This window comes from Chrysochloris asiatica, unplaced genomic scaffold (genome assembly GCF_000296735.1).
Source record: "Chrysochloris asiatica unplaced genomic scaffold, ChrAsi1.0 scaffold00243, whole genome shotgun sequence".
Lineage (NCBI taxonomy): Eukaryota > Metazoa > Chordata > Mammalia > Afrosoricida > Chrysochloridae > Chrysochloris > Chrysochloris asiatica.
Window position 1 is genome coordinate 1,614,269 of NW_006408761.1, and position 14,742 is coordinate 1,629,010.

Below are 14,742 nucleotides of genomic sequence, written 5' to 3' on the forward strand. Positions count from 1 at the left end.
CTGCTCTATGGGGGTTTCTTAATACCAGGAACTGCCAGAAGAACTGACAAATCTGTATTGGAAGAAGTACAGCCAGAATGCTCCTTAGAAGCCAGGAGGGTAAGACTTCGTCTCACATACTTAGGACATGTTATTAGGAGGGACCAGTCCTGGGAACAGGACATTATGCTTGGTAAAGTGGAGGGTCAGTAGAAAAGAGGAAGAGCTCCCAAAGATGAGTGCCCCAGTGGCAGCAGCAATGGGCCCCAGCATAACAAGGACTGTGAGGACAGGGAAGGTGCGGCCATGTTTCCTTCTGTTGTGCATGGGAGGGTTGCTCAGAGTTGGAACTGACTCACAGCACCTAACAACGATCTTTATGGGAGCAGTTCACCTGACCTTTTTTCCAGAGCGACTTGTTGTTCAAATTGCCAATTTTTATGGTAACAACTGATCACAAAGGACTTGTACCATCCAGGCTCCTTAATAAGGAGGTGGTGTCGTTAGATACCATCAAGGTGATGTTGGATTCAGAGCCACCACCTGAGACACAGTAGAACTGCCCCCATGAGGTTGCCAAGGCTATAATCATTGCAGAAACAGATCTGTCTTCCATGGAGCCACTGGTGGGTAAGAACCACCCACCTTTCAGTTAGCATCCCAATGCTTAATCACTGCACCATCGGACTGCTTTAATTGGGAGGTGGTTGTTGTTTAAATGCCATCTAGTAGTTTTCGACTACTAACAACCCTGTATAGGGTTTCTGAGATTGTAAATCTTAACGGGAACAACGAATCTGTCCCTGGCCTTGTCTTCACTGATGATATGGAGCTTTTCTATCATCTCTTTCCGCAGATGTAGTCAATTTGATTTCTATGTATTCCATCTGGTGAGGTCCATGTGCACAGTCATCTCTTATGCTGTCTAAAGAAGGTATGTGAAATGAACATATCACTGGTTTTGCAGAATTCTATCATGGGTTCTCCAGCATCATTTCTATCACCAAGGCCATTATTTTCCAACTGCTGATCCTTCCTCTTTGCTTCCAACCTTTGCATTCCAATCACCAGTAATGATCAATACACCTTGACTGCATATTTGATCGATTTCAGATTGAAGAAATTGGTAGAATTCTTCTATTTCATCCTCACTGGCTTTAGTGGTTGGTTCATAAATTTGAATAATAGTGGTATTAATTGGGCTTCCCTGCAGGCTCATGGATATTATCCTATCACAGACAGCATTGTACCTCATGACTGATCTGGATATGTTCTTTTTGAGGATAAATGCAACACCATTCCTCTTCAATTTGTCATTCCCTGCATAGTAAACCATGTGGTTGTCATTTCAAAATGGCCAATACCAGTCCATTTCAACACACTAATGCCTAAGATTATATGAAGAAAACATGGCATCAGGTTTGGAGGAAGACTCATTAACAACCTGCAATATGCAGATGATACAACCTTGCTTGCTGAAGAGGACTTAAAATACTTACTAATGAAGAACAAAGACCACAGACTTCAGTATGGATTGCATCTCAATGTAAACAATATTCACCACTGGACCAATAAGCAATATTCTTATTAATGGAGAAAAGATTGAAGTTCTCAAGGACTTCATTCTTCTTGCATCAACTATCAACACTCACGGAAGCAGCAGTCAAGAAATCAAATGACGTATTACATTAGGCAAATCTGCTGTACAAGACCTTTTAAAAGTGTTGAAGAGCAAAGATGTCAGCTTGAGGACTAAGGTGCACCTTACCCAAGCCATGGTATTTTCAATAACCTTATATGTATGTGAAAGCTGAGGACACCAGAAAGATGTTTACCTGTGCTTTATTGACTATGCAAAGGCTTTCAATTGTGTGGATCATGCACAGTGAATAAGGAAGACCATAGAATTGATGCTTTTGAGTTATGGTGTTGGAGGAGAATATTGAAAGTGCCATGGGCTGCCCATAGAACAAACAGATCTGTTAGAAGAAGTGCAGCCAGAGTGCTCCTTGGAGGCCAGGATCACCAGACTTCATCCCTCATACTTCGGACAAATTGTCAGGAGGGACCAGTTACTGGAGAAGGATATCATGTTTGGTAAAGTGGAGGGTCAGAGAAAAAGAAAAAGACACCCTGTGAGATGGATTGGCAAAGTAGAGCATCAATGGGCTCAAGCGTGGCAACAATTGTGAGGTTGGCCCAAGACCAGGCAGTGTTTCGTTCTATTGTACATAAATTCACTATGAGTCAATAGTGACTTGATGGCACCTAACAACAACAACAACAAAAGGCATGAAGTGCCTGGCTTACAAGCTTTCATGAGTGTGCTTAGTTTCATAACAAGGTGGTTAAGGTAGAATCCCCACTGAATAGTTTTCCTCTACTTCAGAAGGGTCTGGTGAAAGGGTATATGGGAGGAAGTTGATAGGATTTTACAATTCAGTTTTTCCCTTTTGTTTAAAAAAAAATTTTTTTTTTAAGTTCTTATTGTGAATTGAGTGGAAGTTTACAGGACAGATCAAAAGTTTTACATTAAACAAATCATATACTTTGTTTCATTACAAAGGCTATATCCTCCATGTACCATCAGTTAACAGTATTTCTCTCTATTCAAGTTAGCTCTTTTTTTTTTTTTTTTAACTGTCACTCATATATAATAATTTAAACAACCAAAGGGCACATTCTGCAATTCTGACTCCTGGCTGCCAGCTCTCAGTCCCTCTCTTTCCATGAATCTAGAATCTTCAGCTGCTCCCTCTCTCCATGTCCTTACCTCTGCCTCCATCTCTGGTGTTGCTGCTTCTCTGGATAAAGTCCCGCATTCCACTTGTTCTCTTCTCCCTTGAAGGTCCCTAGTGTCCTGTTTCTGGAATGTAACATTAACTACTCCTCCAATTTTGTTACAGAACTTCTACCTTGACAATTCTGAGTCACAATTACTCATGATAACAATTACTCACTGAATCATAAGAATCTCATCCCCATCTCTTTTTACCAGACCCATCTAGACAAGATGAAAACTATTCAATGGCAACTCTATTTCCCCCACACACACACTCTTAAACTAAACTCCCTCTTGTAACCTTGTAAGCCAGTCACTTCGTGCCTTTATCACCCCCTATTTTAGCTAGCCAATGTCTAATTTACCTGTCCCTATCTACTCAGACAGCACTTAAAAGCAACAACAATCTACCAACAATCTACAGAGGGGAGAGCACTGATACTTGATGTCAAGATTCCTTCCCTCTCTGTTGGTATTTTGAGCTAATAGTAGTAGTAGTAGTAGTAAGGAGCTCTGGTAGCGTAGTGGTTGTGAATAGGGCTGTGAACCTCAAGGTCAGCAGTTCAAAACTACCAGCTGTTCCACCGGGAGAAAGATGAGGCTTCTGCTCCCATAAAGATTTACAGCCTCGGAAACCCTGTACAGGGTCGCTATGAGTCGGAACCGACTCCACGGCACATAACAGCAGCAGCAGCAGCAGTAGTAGTACAATCCAGTTTTAAGTGTTATTTTATTGAGAGTTTCACAACTCTAAATGTAAACGATATGTAACTAAAAGGGGGACCCTAGAACCATCATGAGGGAAGAGCATGAGAGGAGCTTGGGATCCTACCCAGAAAAGCAGTCACAGCAGAGACGGTGGCAGAGGTGATGATGGTATAGAGACATAGAGCAGCAAAGGACTCTAGGCCCACAGACTAAGAAAGGCAGTGTGCCTGCAGGGAGGAAGCTGGCTTGCAAAGTGTGCCTGTGGACATTTAAACAAGTATTTTCTGTTTTGTTTTTCGGTTCACTGCCATATCCCCAGAGCCTAGAACATTACCTGAAACATAATAGGCACTCAATATATTATATACTGAAGTAATGAACAGAAACACATTTGTACTTAAAAAAGAAGTTCTGCCTTTATTAATAAGACACCAGTGAAGTTCAGTTTGAAATACCGTTTTTAAAAACTGTTCTTTTAATGTAATGCCAGCTAGCCCTTTAGGGCAGAGGCCACTTTGAGAAGCCAGATGAAATTCTATGAACCTGTCCCTTCCAGAGCTCCCAAACTCAAACACAGAATTAAATATAATTCCAGGAGGTTCGCAGACTTTTCTGAAGCCTGTCTACAAACACCCTCAACGTTCCACTGACCCATGGATTATAGCACCTGGTTTTAAGTGTCATCTAATCTAGGATTATGGCCCGTCCCCATTCTAAGGATTCAAAGAATATATGTGACTCAAATACCACATCTTTTTCCTGGTTAAATTTTTAAATAATTCATTCTACACAGGCTCACTGCTTCGAGAGGGACAGGTTCAAAATTTGCAGCTAAGAATGTGATAAACATCCATAGAAAAGCTAAAAAATCTAGTTAGTAATCATATTTCAAAAAGTACACAAGTATAGAGTGTAGTCAAAATATCTAGCAAAGGGCATTTTTCACTTATCAGCTGGAGGTCTGGAGTCACAATATGAAATATCAAGATAGAAAAAAGGATCTATTTTATATAGAATATGCTTCTTGACTTTTTCCGTTTAATGAACAAAATAAGAAAGAATATGCACATCACATCCACCAATGTGAAGTTCTCCATGAAGAGGCAGAGAAATTAAATACTTTGTAGTAAAGGCCAACCTGCTGAAAAGCGAGAATTAGATTAGTAAAACCACAGTAGTCGTTGACTTTGTATTTTATTTCAATGGCCACACTTCATTCATTGTCTGCAGGAAAACTAGGCTAGGTCTCAATGGGCAACAGTCACAGTTATTAAGCAAGTAAATACGCCACCACTTCCCCGGCCTTCTTTATTTCTTTATGTCTTCAGTCTCATCCGGTTCTCTCTCTTGATGTTCTCTTTCCCACCTCATTTCTTTTAACTCTTGTCTGTATTTCCGTTCAATGAACCGCTTCTGATGGGCCATCTGGGGAAAGTTATCTGACACAAGGAGATATATTTTATATTTAATGAAGGATAGCCACTAGTGCATAGAATGATGCAAATTAAACATCTACACATGCACAAACAAATACTTGTATGAAATGTATATCGTAGTTGTACACTGTAAGCGCTGTGGTTGCTAAATGCTTCCTCGTCAGTCCACTTCTTAGCAACTCTGTATAGGGTTTCCAAGGAGCAGCTGGTGAATTCGAACGGCTGACCTACTTGTTGTTGTTGTTAAGTGCCGTCGAGTCCATTCTGAACCATAGTGACCCTGTATAGGGTTTCCAAGGAGCAGCTGGTGAATTCGAACGGCTGACCTACTTGTTGTTGTTGTTAAGTGCCGTCGAGTCCATTCTGAACCATAGTGACCCTGTATAGGGTTTCCAAGGAGCAGCTGGTGAGTTTGAACCAGCATACTTGCAGTTCAAATGGCTTTGCGGTCTGATGCATTAGCCCACAGTGCCACACTAGGTAGGGGAAAACCTTTTATTTTTATTTCCTTATTCTTTCAGCATTTAGAGATACATGGTGAGCACTGGATCAGCACACTAGATTCTACAGTTCAGTAGCTCACGTGCACTGGAATAGAAAAGGCACCAACTCCCACAGAAATAGCAGGTGCCGGAATCTCTCCAACCAGGTGCTTTAACATCATTCTCTGAGCAAGAAGTGATTTTCAGGGAGAGACTTGAGGATAGAGTAAATAAAAGGAAGCTGTATTATTTCAAAAGCTCAAACTAAAAACCCCTCATACAAATCATTATATTATCATAGCATTTTTTACCAAGAATTAAATTTTCTGAAGAAGACAAAAAATTATTAAAAGATCAGATGGACATTAGGGCATTCTAAGTCAGCAATATTTCAAATGATTCTGAAATATTTTTTAGTTCTTAACGTTTACCACAAGAGGGTCAAAGGCTGTGTGCCAACAGCCGACAAAGACACACTTTCAATTGACTGTAGGAAACCTGTCACCCAATCCTATAGCTTAAGCTATATTTGGCTTAATATCTAACCTTGTACGATAAAAATAAAGTTTTACTGGAACACAGGTTTGGTGCTATGGGTTAATGCACTGGACTGTGAAGTTGGTTTGAACTGCAAGGTCGGTGGTTCAAATTCACCATCCACTCCTTGGAAACCCTACAGAGTCACTATGAGTTGGCACCAACTCGATGGCACTTAACAACAACATGACTGGCTGCCAAAACACTCTAAGGGCAGACTTGAATATCTGTGACAAAGACCTGTGGCCCACAAAGACCAAACGATTTATTATTGGCCATGTATGCAAAAAAACTGACCAACCCTTGTGTTATATGATAATTTACTTTAAAACCTATATAGTTGAACAGGAGCCCTGGTGGTGCAGTGGTTAAGTGCTCAACTGCCAACCAAAGGGTCAGCTGTTCGAACTTACCAGTTGCCTTACAGGAAAAAGAACTGGTAATCTACTTCTGTAAACATTACAGCCTTAGAAACCACATGGGGCAGTTCGCTTATGATCTCTAGGGTCACTACGAATTAGAATCAACTAGATGGCAATGGGGTTTGTTTGCTTTTTAGGGCAAGTACTGTTCAACATGCAAACAGTACTTTGATATTACAAATAACATCGCAATTATCATGGTACGTAAATCTGAGTTCATTTTCCAATGATTTCCTCAAGTCTCATTCACAGTGATGGAGCTCTGGATCAGAGGTGAAGACTTTCTTCAAGAGCCTGGTATAGACCATCAAACTGCTTTCTAACATACTTAAATCAACCACTTCTACCGGGATGCATACAGAGTTTTGCTTCAGAATAAGCCATCTTTCCAGAACCATTTTACAGTTGGAAACAAAGTTTAAAAAAATCAAAACAAAACAAACAAAAAAACACACACAAAACGAAGATTACCTTTAACCATTTTCTAAGTGAAAATGGAGCGTCACTCTTATTTCAATATGTGATTATGCATTTATATATGAGAAGGCTTCAAAAAAGCTCCATTATCTTTTCATTCCATTTTCCATGAATGGAAATGAAGCCCCCTTTAATGGCTGAAAAATTTGCCAAGAGTCAACTTAACACCCTGAGTGAAGATTCCATGGACTGTGGGCCATGGCAGGATTAGCTCCTTGCTATCCCCTGTAACTATCTGCTCTCTCTCATCAGATATGTTCCTACTAATTTCCACTTAGTTCCTGTGCCCTTGCCTCTCCTGGAATGTCTCCCAAGGCTGAGAATCTGGGGCGGGCACTTTGCTCTCCCTGACCTCAGTGAGTCTGCGTACTTGAATCTTCATAGAATTGCACCGTCATGGTTTGCCTGTGGGGGCTTCGGCACAATGTATCTCGGAAGAGCTATTCCTTGTGCTTAAGCCTTCAATTTACAGAAGACTATGCAGTTTCCTTTGTGATCAATTATGCCATTTGAGTTTCTTCAATCAGGCCATCCCAAAATTGGGAATCCTTCCCAAGACCTAAAAACATCAATATATAGACCTTTCTTTTCTATAGTGTTATAAAGCCAGGAACAAGTATCTATGAATCGAATAAAATGCAACCTATCCAGAGTTGTTGTTGTTGTTGTTGTTGTTAAGTGCTGTCAAGTCAGTTCCTACCCACAGGGGCCCTGTATAGGGTTTCCAAGATACAGTGAGTGAGGTTGAACCGCTGACCTTGCAGTTCAAACTGACTTTGCAGTCCAGTGCATTACCCCACAGTGCCACACCAGGCCTCCACAGTATTACACAGCCATCAGGAAAGAATGCGCTGGAGCCATTCCAGACAACTTGCAGTGGGCTATTTATGATATCCGTCCACTTCTCAACTTCTTGACATGGTTAGGTTCCAAAGACCATGTCATTATGCAAAACATTGGGGTAATACAAAAATGCAAAAAAAGGAGGGTGAGCACATCAGATCTCAAACTCGAGGATGCCTGGACCGTTTATTACATGACTGCCAATTTCATTACTGCGTAAATGTCAAACCGCTCTGAATCATGGCCCAGCCAAACTGGCCACAGGCATCACAGCTGCTGTCACAGCGCCCTTGCACAGCGCTGTACATGTACGCTGGTAATGCTCAAAACAGTTTATTCCCCATTGTTTGGAAATGCAAGATGTTGAATGATGTTGATAAGTGAGAAGTAGGTGTAATCATTGAGTGAGAATAGAATAATGCAGACAACTATGTTAATTTCATCCTGTGTCAATAAAACAATACCAAAAAAAAAAAAGAAAAAGCTTTCACATGTGCTCTTGTTCTGTTGGATAAGATCTTAGCACTATAGAGAAAAATATGGAGGGAAACAAACTAGGTTGTTCACATGGGTAACTCGGTCTGGGAGTAGCACTTTATGAAAAAAAAAAAAAAGGGAAAATGAATATCCAAAAGCACTTGGGAATCATTTTTTTTTTTTTTAATTAAAAGCCCATTTCCTATATATTTCACATTCTATTAAACCATGTGGAAAATAATTAGGAAGAAAATGACATCACATTTTATCAGTACTCACCATTTTTCTATTTCCCCATTTTCTTTCCATAAAACACTCATTACATGATGAACATATAATTAAAGAAAAAGAGATAGGCTTACATTTTTCAAGCGCATCCATTGCTGCTCCCATTTCCGCTTGCTGAATACTATGTAAAAAAAATAAAGGCAAGGTATACTTTAATCTAAAAATTTATTTCAAACCTGCAAGGCGTGGCTATAAATCCTTCAGGTGGCTTTTCACGTTGAGTGCATAACATCTTATCTGATTGCTCTCCTGTCACATCCCCAATTGCACAGATAGGAGTATACACAGGAGCACGCAGGCTTGCATTTATTGACACAAAGCCTATTTAAGCTATTCGTTCCACACTTTTAATATTGCAGTAAGATGCCTTCCATTTACTTCAGGTCTTATTCCAGTTTGACTACCCTCAGTGTAGTTTAAAGAGGCAAAGAACAAATATATACATACATAAGACACACACACACACACACACGTGAAGGAGCTTCAAGAAATTTAAGGAAAAATGGAATGAAGAGATATTATAATTTTTCCACGAACTTTTGAAGCCCCTTCATCTACACATGCATACAGAGATTTGAAATTAAAACTTCAAAGGAAGGTGACAATATACCTAATTCTTTTTACATGAAGATGCTACCACTTCCACAGAGCTCAAGGAAGTAGGGGACACCAAAGGTTTGCGCTGCAGGGCACCTTTTCACATCTCATCAAATGCTTGCATCACGGTACTCTCTGTTGGGCAACTAAAAGTGGACAGACCTTACTAGGCAGCAGGTGATGGAGTTTTTCTCAAGGTAGCCAAAGCCCATTACACAATGACACACTGCTTGGGGCTTGGTGAGAACATTAATGGTTAGGATCTACTTGGCTATTACCCTCAAGCATTCTATACACTAAATTTTTAAAAAAATTGTGTAAATAAAAAACAGCAACAGAGTTTGGACCTCTCAGACACACAGGATGGTCCTTGAAAGAAGGAAAGAATCTTCTTCTTCTCATACCTTGGTCCTTTGCCACAGCCTATTCTCTCTCCCTTGAAATAAACAGCCACAGTGTAGGTCCTGGCGTGGGATGGCCCCACTGTCTGCAGTGTCCTGAAACGCAACACAATGAGTATCAATGATGGTAAAGCTTTCTACTGCTCAGAGAAAACTCAGGAACTCAGACAGAGGAAGGTGAAAGTCACAAAACAGTGATAATGGCAGAAAAGTAAAGGGATGATACATTTCTGAGTGGCTTAATCTAAGACACCTTCTGAAGCAGAAAATTCACTCAATTCTGCATTGGATCTTTATTGTTTCCCAAAGGAATGTGACTAATATCTGAAGACTAAACAGTATGCATATTCCAAGTGTCATAAAATTAACAAACTTTAATCAGTGAAAAGTCAACAGATATAGGCTGTTATTTATTTATTATTAATTTTACTGAAAACAATCAAACAATAATCTCTGAGAGTCCTGGTGTGGTGCTGCGGGTTAATGCTCTGGACTGCAAAGTTGGTTTCAGCTGCAAGGTCGGCGTTACAAACTCGCCAGCCACCTCTCGGAAACCCTATACAGGATCACTATGAGTTGGAACCTATTCGACGACACTTAACAACAACAACAATACACCTCAAGCCAAGCCTGAATGGTTTTGCATCAAGGAGTCTTGCTAACGACTAGTATCTTATCTGAAAGATCAGAAAATGTATTTAGTTTCTGAAATGTCTTAGATATTTCAAATATTTAATTTCTGAAATATCTGAGACATATCAAAGGTACGCTATAACATCAGGTACACAACACGGTTGCCCAAAAACAAAGCACTAGGTCCTCTGGATTTTAATGACTCAGTGCAGATTTCAAATGCAGGGAAACTGATAGCTTCATGGAAAAGGGAAATTAAAAGAAGCCAACAAAGATAATGGGATGAACACAGCAATTTTAAATAATAATAATAATAAAAACTATGCAAAACAACTCCACCATCTTGATAAAACGGAACAAACACATCATGCACTTTCATGTGGGGGATTTATGAGGAGGAGAACAGTAATTTCCTTTGCATTTATGTACCCCACAGGCTGAAAGGACACGGAGAACTTCTTTAAGGTAGAGCTCAGTACCAGGCTTGTGGTTCTGCTATGAGAAGTTTATCATCCTTGTTTCACTTACTGAACCTTAATTATCACTTTGATGAGGGAATACTCTGATCATTGCATATAATAAAGTTTGGATATTCATTATGCTTATTAGGCACACATAAAACTGTTATTTCCAAGCATTTATTTTTTTCCCCAATAAATACAGAAAACAATGTTTAGCAGCAATGGCTCTTTGGGACTATTTGTAATAGCTTGCTTCAAGGTGACTTAACCTTTTCTTGGTTAACTCTCTTGGACTCAGTTTTTCTTTCAGGGGAAAAATACCTAGAAAGTGTATTAAATGAAAACATGAAAAAGTATTTTAAATTCCCAGCTGTTCTACTTGTGCTTTTCTTTAAGAGCTTTCACATCTGAAGGACTCCAAAGGGGGCTTTCATTCCAGATGGAAAACACACACAAGTGTGTATGTTTGCAACTACATGTGTACACAGGGAAGGAGTCAAACGGGACCAAAATTAGATTCTTAAACATATTTAAAGTTGCACTTCCAGACACAATACCTGGGAGGCAACCTGCCTGGTTCAGTCTTCCTTCCATTCTTTAAAACCATATCCTGAACCAACACATTGAATGTTGGAGACCCAGATAATGACTCTAGCTCAGAGTTAAAGCTCCTGTTGTCATCACCACATGGTTATTATATGGTACAGTGACCCACAACTCATCCGGGTTCCTTCTGAATGACTTTTGCCTACCACTCAAAAAGGATAAAGATTTGTCACTAAAGATATCTAAAGTATGTGGCAGCCTTTGATACAGACACTGAGAAGAAAAATTCCAAATATTGCAGTAACGCAGCACCCAAGAAAGACTTCCTTGCTTCCTATACCGATCACTTGAAGCTAAAACAAACAAAGAAACAAAAAAAACCCCCACACTGCCATGAAGTCGATTCTGACCCATAGCGACCACACAGGGCAGGCTAGAACTGCTCCACGGCATTTCTGAGGCTGCACATTTTATGGAAGCAGACTGCCTATCTTTCTCCCCAGGAGAAACTGGAGAGTCTGAACTGCCTACCTTCCCATTAGGAGCCCAACACCTAACTCACTGAGCCCAGCTGAGGGAGGCAGCACAGCTACCAGGCAATGGAGGGAGCAGTCAAGCGTGCGAAGAGAGACACCCAAACACACGCCGCCTGATAATCTAGATGTACAGCTCTAAACCGGTTATAAGAAAGAAGCAGGCAAGCAGAGAAATGCATATAAAATTGTGCACATAATTTTGGACACTGAGCTATACGCTTAAAAACCGTCAAAATGGCAAACATTTTGTGATAGATATTTCACTATAATATTTTTAAATTATATATAGAATCTATTTAATCGGAATTTTAATCTATCTCTCATCATCTGAGTGTGTCTTCCTATCAGGCTGTGGTGCCCAGAGAACTTTAGAGATGGGAGAAACTTGTACAACTTGTATATGGCTAAAGGGACCGAGGCCCAAATAATTTCTCCAGAACTCTGAGCATCAGAGACTCAGCCCAGGGCTCCTGCTACACCGAGCACCGTCCCTTCAGTCACTGGGAGGTCACTCTAAGCAGGCTGGACGCAGCGCCCATGGGCAGAGAGTACTTACTTGTACAGAGGGATGTCGGGTTCTTTGCCTTCTGTCCTAAGTGTCAAGCAGCATTGCTGAAGCTGAGATTTGGGGTCATTCCAATCCTGATTCAGGATGAACTCCTACAGTAAGTCCCCAAAAAGGAGTTAGTAATGGCTTCTGGAATCACCAGCCATAAAGCATGCTACTAATTTACACTATATATGTGCTTACTTTTAATCGTGGAAAGAAACAGACATTCATGAAAGTATGAACATACTCCAAATCCTTATCAATGTATAGCGCTGCAATGAATGCTGGAAAAAAGAACATTTAAAAATAAACTGTGATTCAGTGCCCTTTCCCAGAAGAGGAAGAGAACTTAAATAACATTTTAATATGGTTTTCAACCATTTCATCTTTCTTCAAACAAGATTCTACTCTTAATGACCAGTATTAGAAGCAGCAACACAGGTCTGTGGTTAAGATGCCGAACTGTAGAGTTCAGAGCACAAGGACCAAAATTGTATTCAGCAAACAGGGCTAAACGATGAGCCAAAATGATTCATGAAATCCTGCCACAGAGCAGAGACAGTATCTATTCAGAACCACACCATGCTAACATCAAATAAATCAACAGACAACTGGAAGATCCGCTCTGACATCAGAATGAGCACATCCTTGAGGCCTGCCATTCTCAACATCCATCTTGAGAAAATCTCCCATTTACGTGGAGTCTATGTTAAGTTTCATGGACAGAATTTATAGATGATCTTTCCAAAGACACAAAATCTTAATGAGGATGATATAAATATATTCTACTTTGCATAAATAAATGATGATTTCCAAAGGTGAATTCATTAAAAGGTATCTTAATCAAGTAAACAAAGGGTAAGTTCGGTTCTTTTTTTTTTTTTAAGGAATGAAAATATCATCTTTCAGTGAGTGAATAAATAAAGAACCAGAGATGATCTGTCAGCTTAATTTATTTTCAAAAAATATTAATTTTTCAATTACCCTTTTTAGTTGAAAAAGAACTCCTTTAAAGTTCCAAAGCCAAATTGCCTCCACATTTCGTAAATGAGCTCATTTTGTATGAAAGCCTTAATATTTATATATAATGGCAAATATACCATAACATTTTTAAAAAAGGTACTAAGGCCTAGTGACTAATAGAAGAGCCTCAAAATTATGTGGACAATCCTTTAGTTTGCTATAATAGGATTATTTGGAATGTTACCAGACCATTTTAGAAACATTGAAAATGACATTTGTCGGTAGAGCTTTGAGCTCATTCAAAACAATAGAGAATGATTTTAGCACTTAGTGAAAAAAGCTGTGATTAACAATTACCATTCTGTACTGTTTTACACAAAGAGAACTGATGGCTAGGGGGATGAGGGCACGAGATGGTTTCCACTAAACACAAGGCTGAATATAAAATTCATTATTCACATGTCTTAATTCCCAATTATTCTCCTTCAAACAAGTTTTCGAGAAAGCATACACGAAAATTAAAACAGAAAAGAGGTTTTTTAGCCAGAACATAATAATGAGAAGAAAGTGGAAAGTGAAGGTCAATTTGATTTAAATCTCGACCCCATGGGTTAAGATAAAAGGTTTCCTTTGATGCACTCACATTCCAAAAGGTCTGCCAAGGTTTTGGTCCTGAGGGCCACGGGCCTCTTGGTTTTGTCATTGGTGATGGCATACTCCTGCATGCCCAGCTCCTCCGCTACCTTGGCCTGGGTTCTGTTGTTCACCAAAGAGCTTCGCAACAACTGTCAGAAAGGAATTTGAAATACGTTTGCAAAGCGATTATCTGTTGGTTTCTCTCTCTTGTCTGAGACAGGGTCACCAGGGAGATCTTGCTGGATTTCTCAAGCATTACCCTCAGGCAGCAGGCAGTGGTGAGATACTCCACACACTTCAGCAGCTCCTGAAACTCACTTTGCTGTTATTCTGGATTTTTGTCTGACATTAATAGTCTAATGACTGGTTTAGTAATAATGGAGTTAGTAGGGGAAGGGACAGAAAAGGGAATCCTGAGTCCTGGTGTGGCACTGTGGGTTAATGCACTGGATTGCAAAGTCAGTTTGGACCACAAGGTCAACGGTTCAAGCTCATCAGGTGCTCCTGGGAAACCCTATACAGGGTCACTATGGGTCAGAACCAACTTGGCAGCATCTAAAAACAACAGCTCAATGGTTAAAGGTCATACATAGCTTCAATTAAGTTGCATGGTACAACATGAAGGGACATTTTAAAAACCAGATATAACTGCAGTATAATCTACATACAATGAAGTACACCCACTTTCAGCACACAGTTAGATGAGCTTTGACAACCTCATATACTTTTATGACCCAAAGAAGTTCCTTGCGCATCTTTGCAATCAATCCTCCCCACACGTCACACTGTGCTGATTCGACCTGCTTTCTGATAGTGTAGATTCATTTTTAGGCAGCATTTTTAAAAGTCTAAAGGAAGTTTCAACTTTCATGATATTGATGCCAAAACTGGTATTATGAGATTTGAAGTGACGCTTAAATATTAAAGGATTTAAATCATTTATTTACTTTTATTACAATTTTAAAGATTTATATTATACTAAAGGAGC

The 14,742-nt window shown here is 39.8% G+C and overlaps 1 protein-coding gene across 2 annotated transcripts in view; it reads right to left on the minus strand.

Moving 5' to 3' along the window:
* Positions 1–4,486: 4,486 nt before the first annotated feature.
* DROSHA (drosha, ribonuclease type III) overlaps positions 4,487–14,742 on the minus strand; it is a 168,350-nt gene continuing 158,094 nt past the window's right edge. For both annotated transcript variants that reach the window (XM_006873500.1, XM_006873499.1), the window contains 6 exons: positions 13,762–13,903; positions 12,357–12,439; positions 12,162–12,265; positions 9,433–9,525; positions 8,506–8,552; positions 4,487–4,908 (listed from right to left, as the gene is read on the minus strand). In XM_006873500.1, the coding sequence (XP_006873562.1) occupies positions 4,778–4,908; positions 8,506–8,552; positions 9,433–9,525; positions 12,162–12,265; positions 12,357–12,439; positions 13,762–13,903 (600 nt within the window). In that variant the 3' untranslated portion in view covers positions 4,487–4,777. The remainder of the gene's footprint in view (positions 4,909–8,505; positions 8,553–9,432; positions 9,526–12,161; positions 12,266–12,356; positions 12,440–13,761; positions 13,904–14,742) is intronic.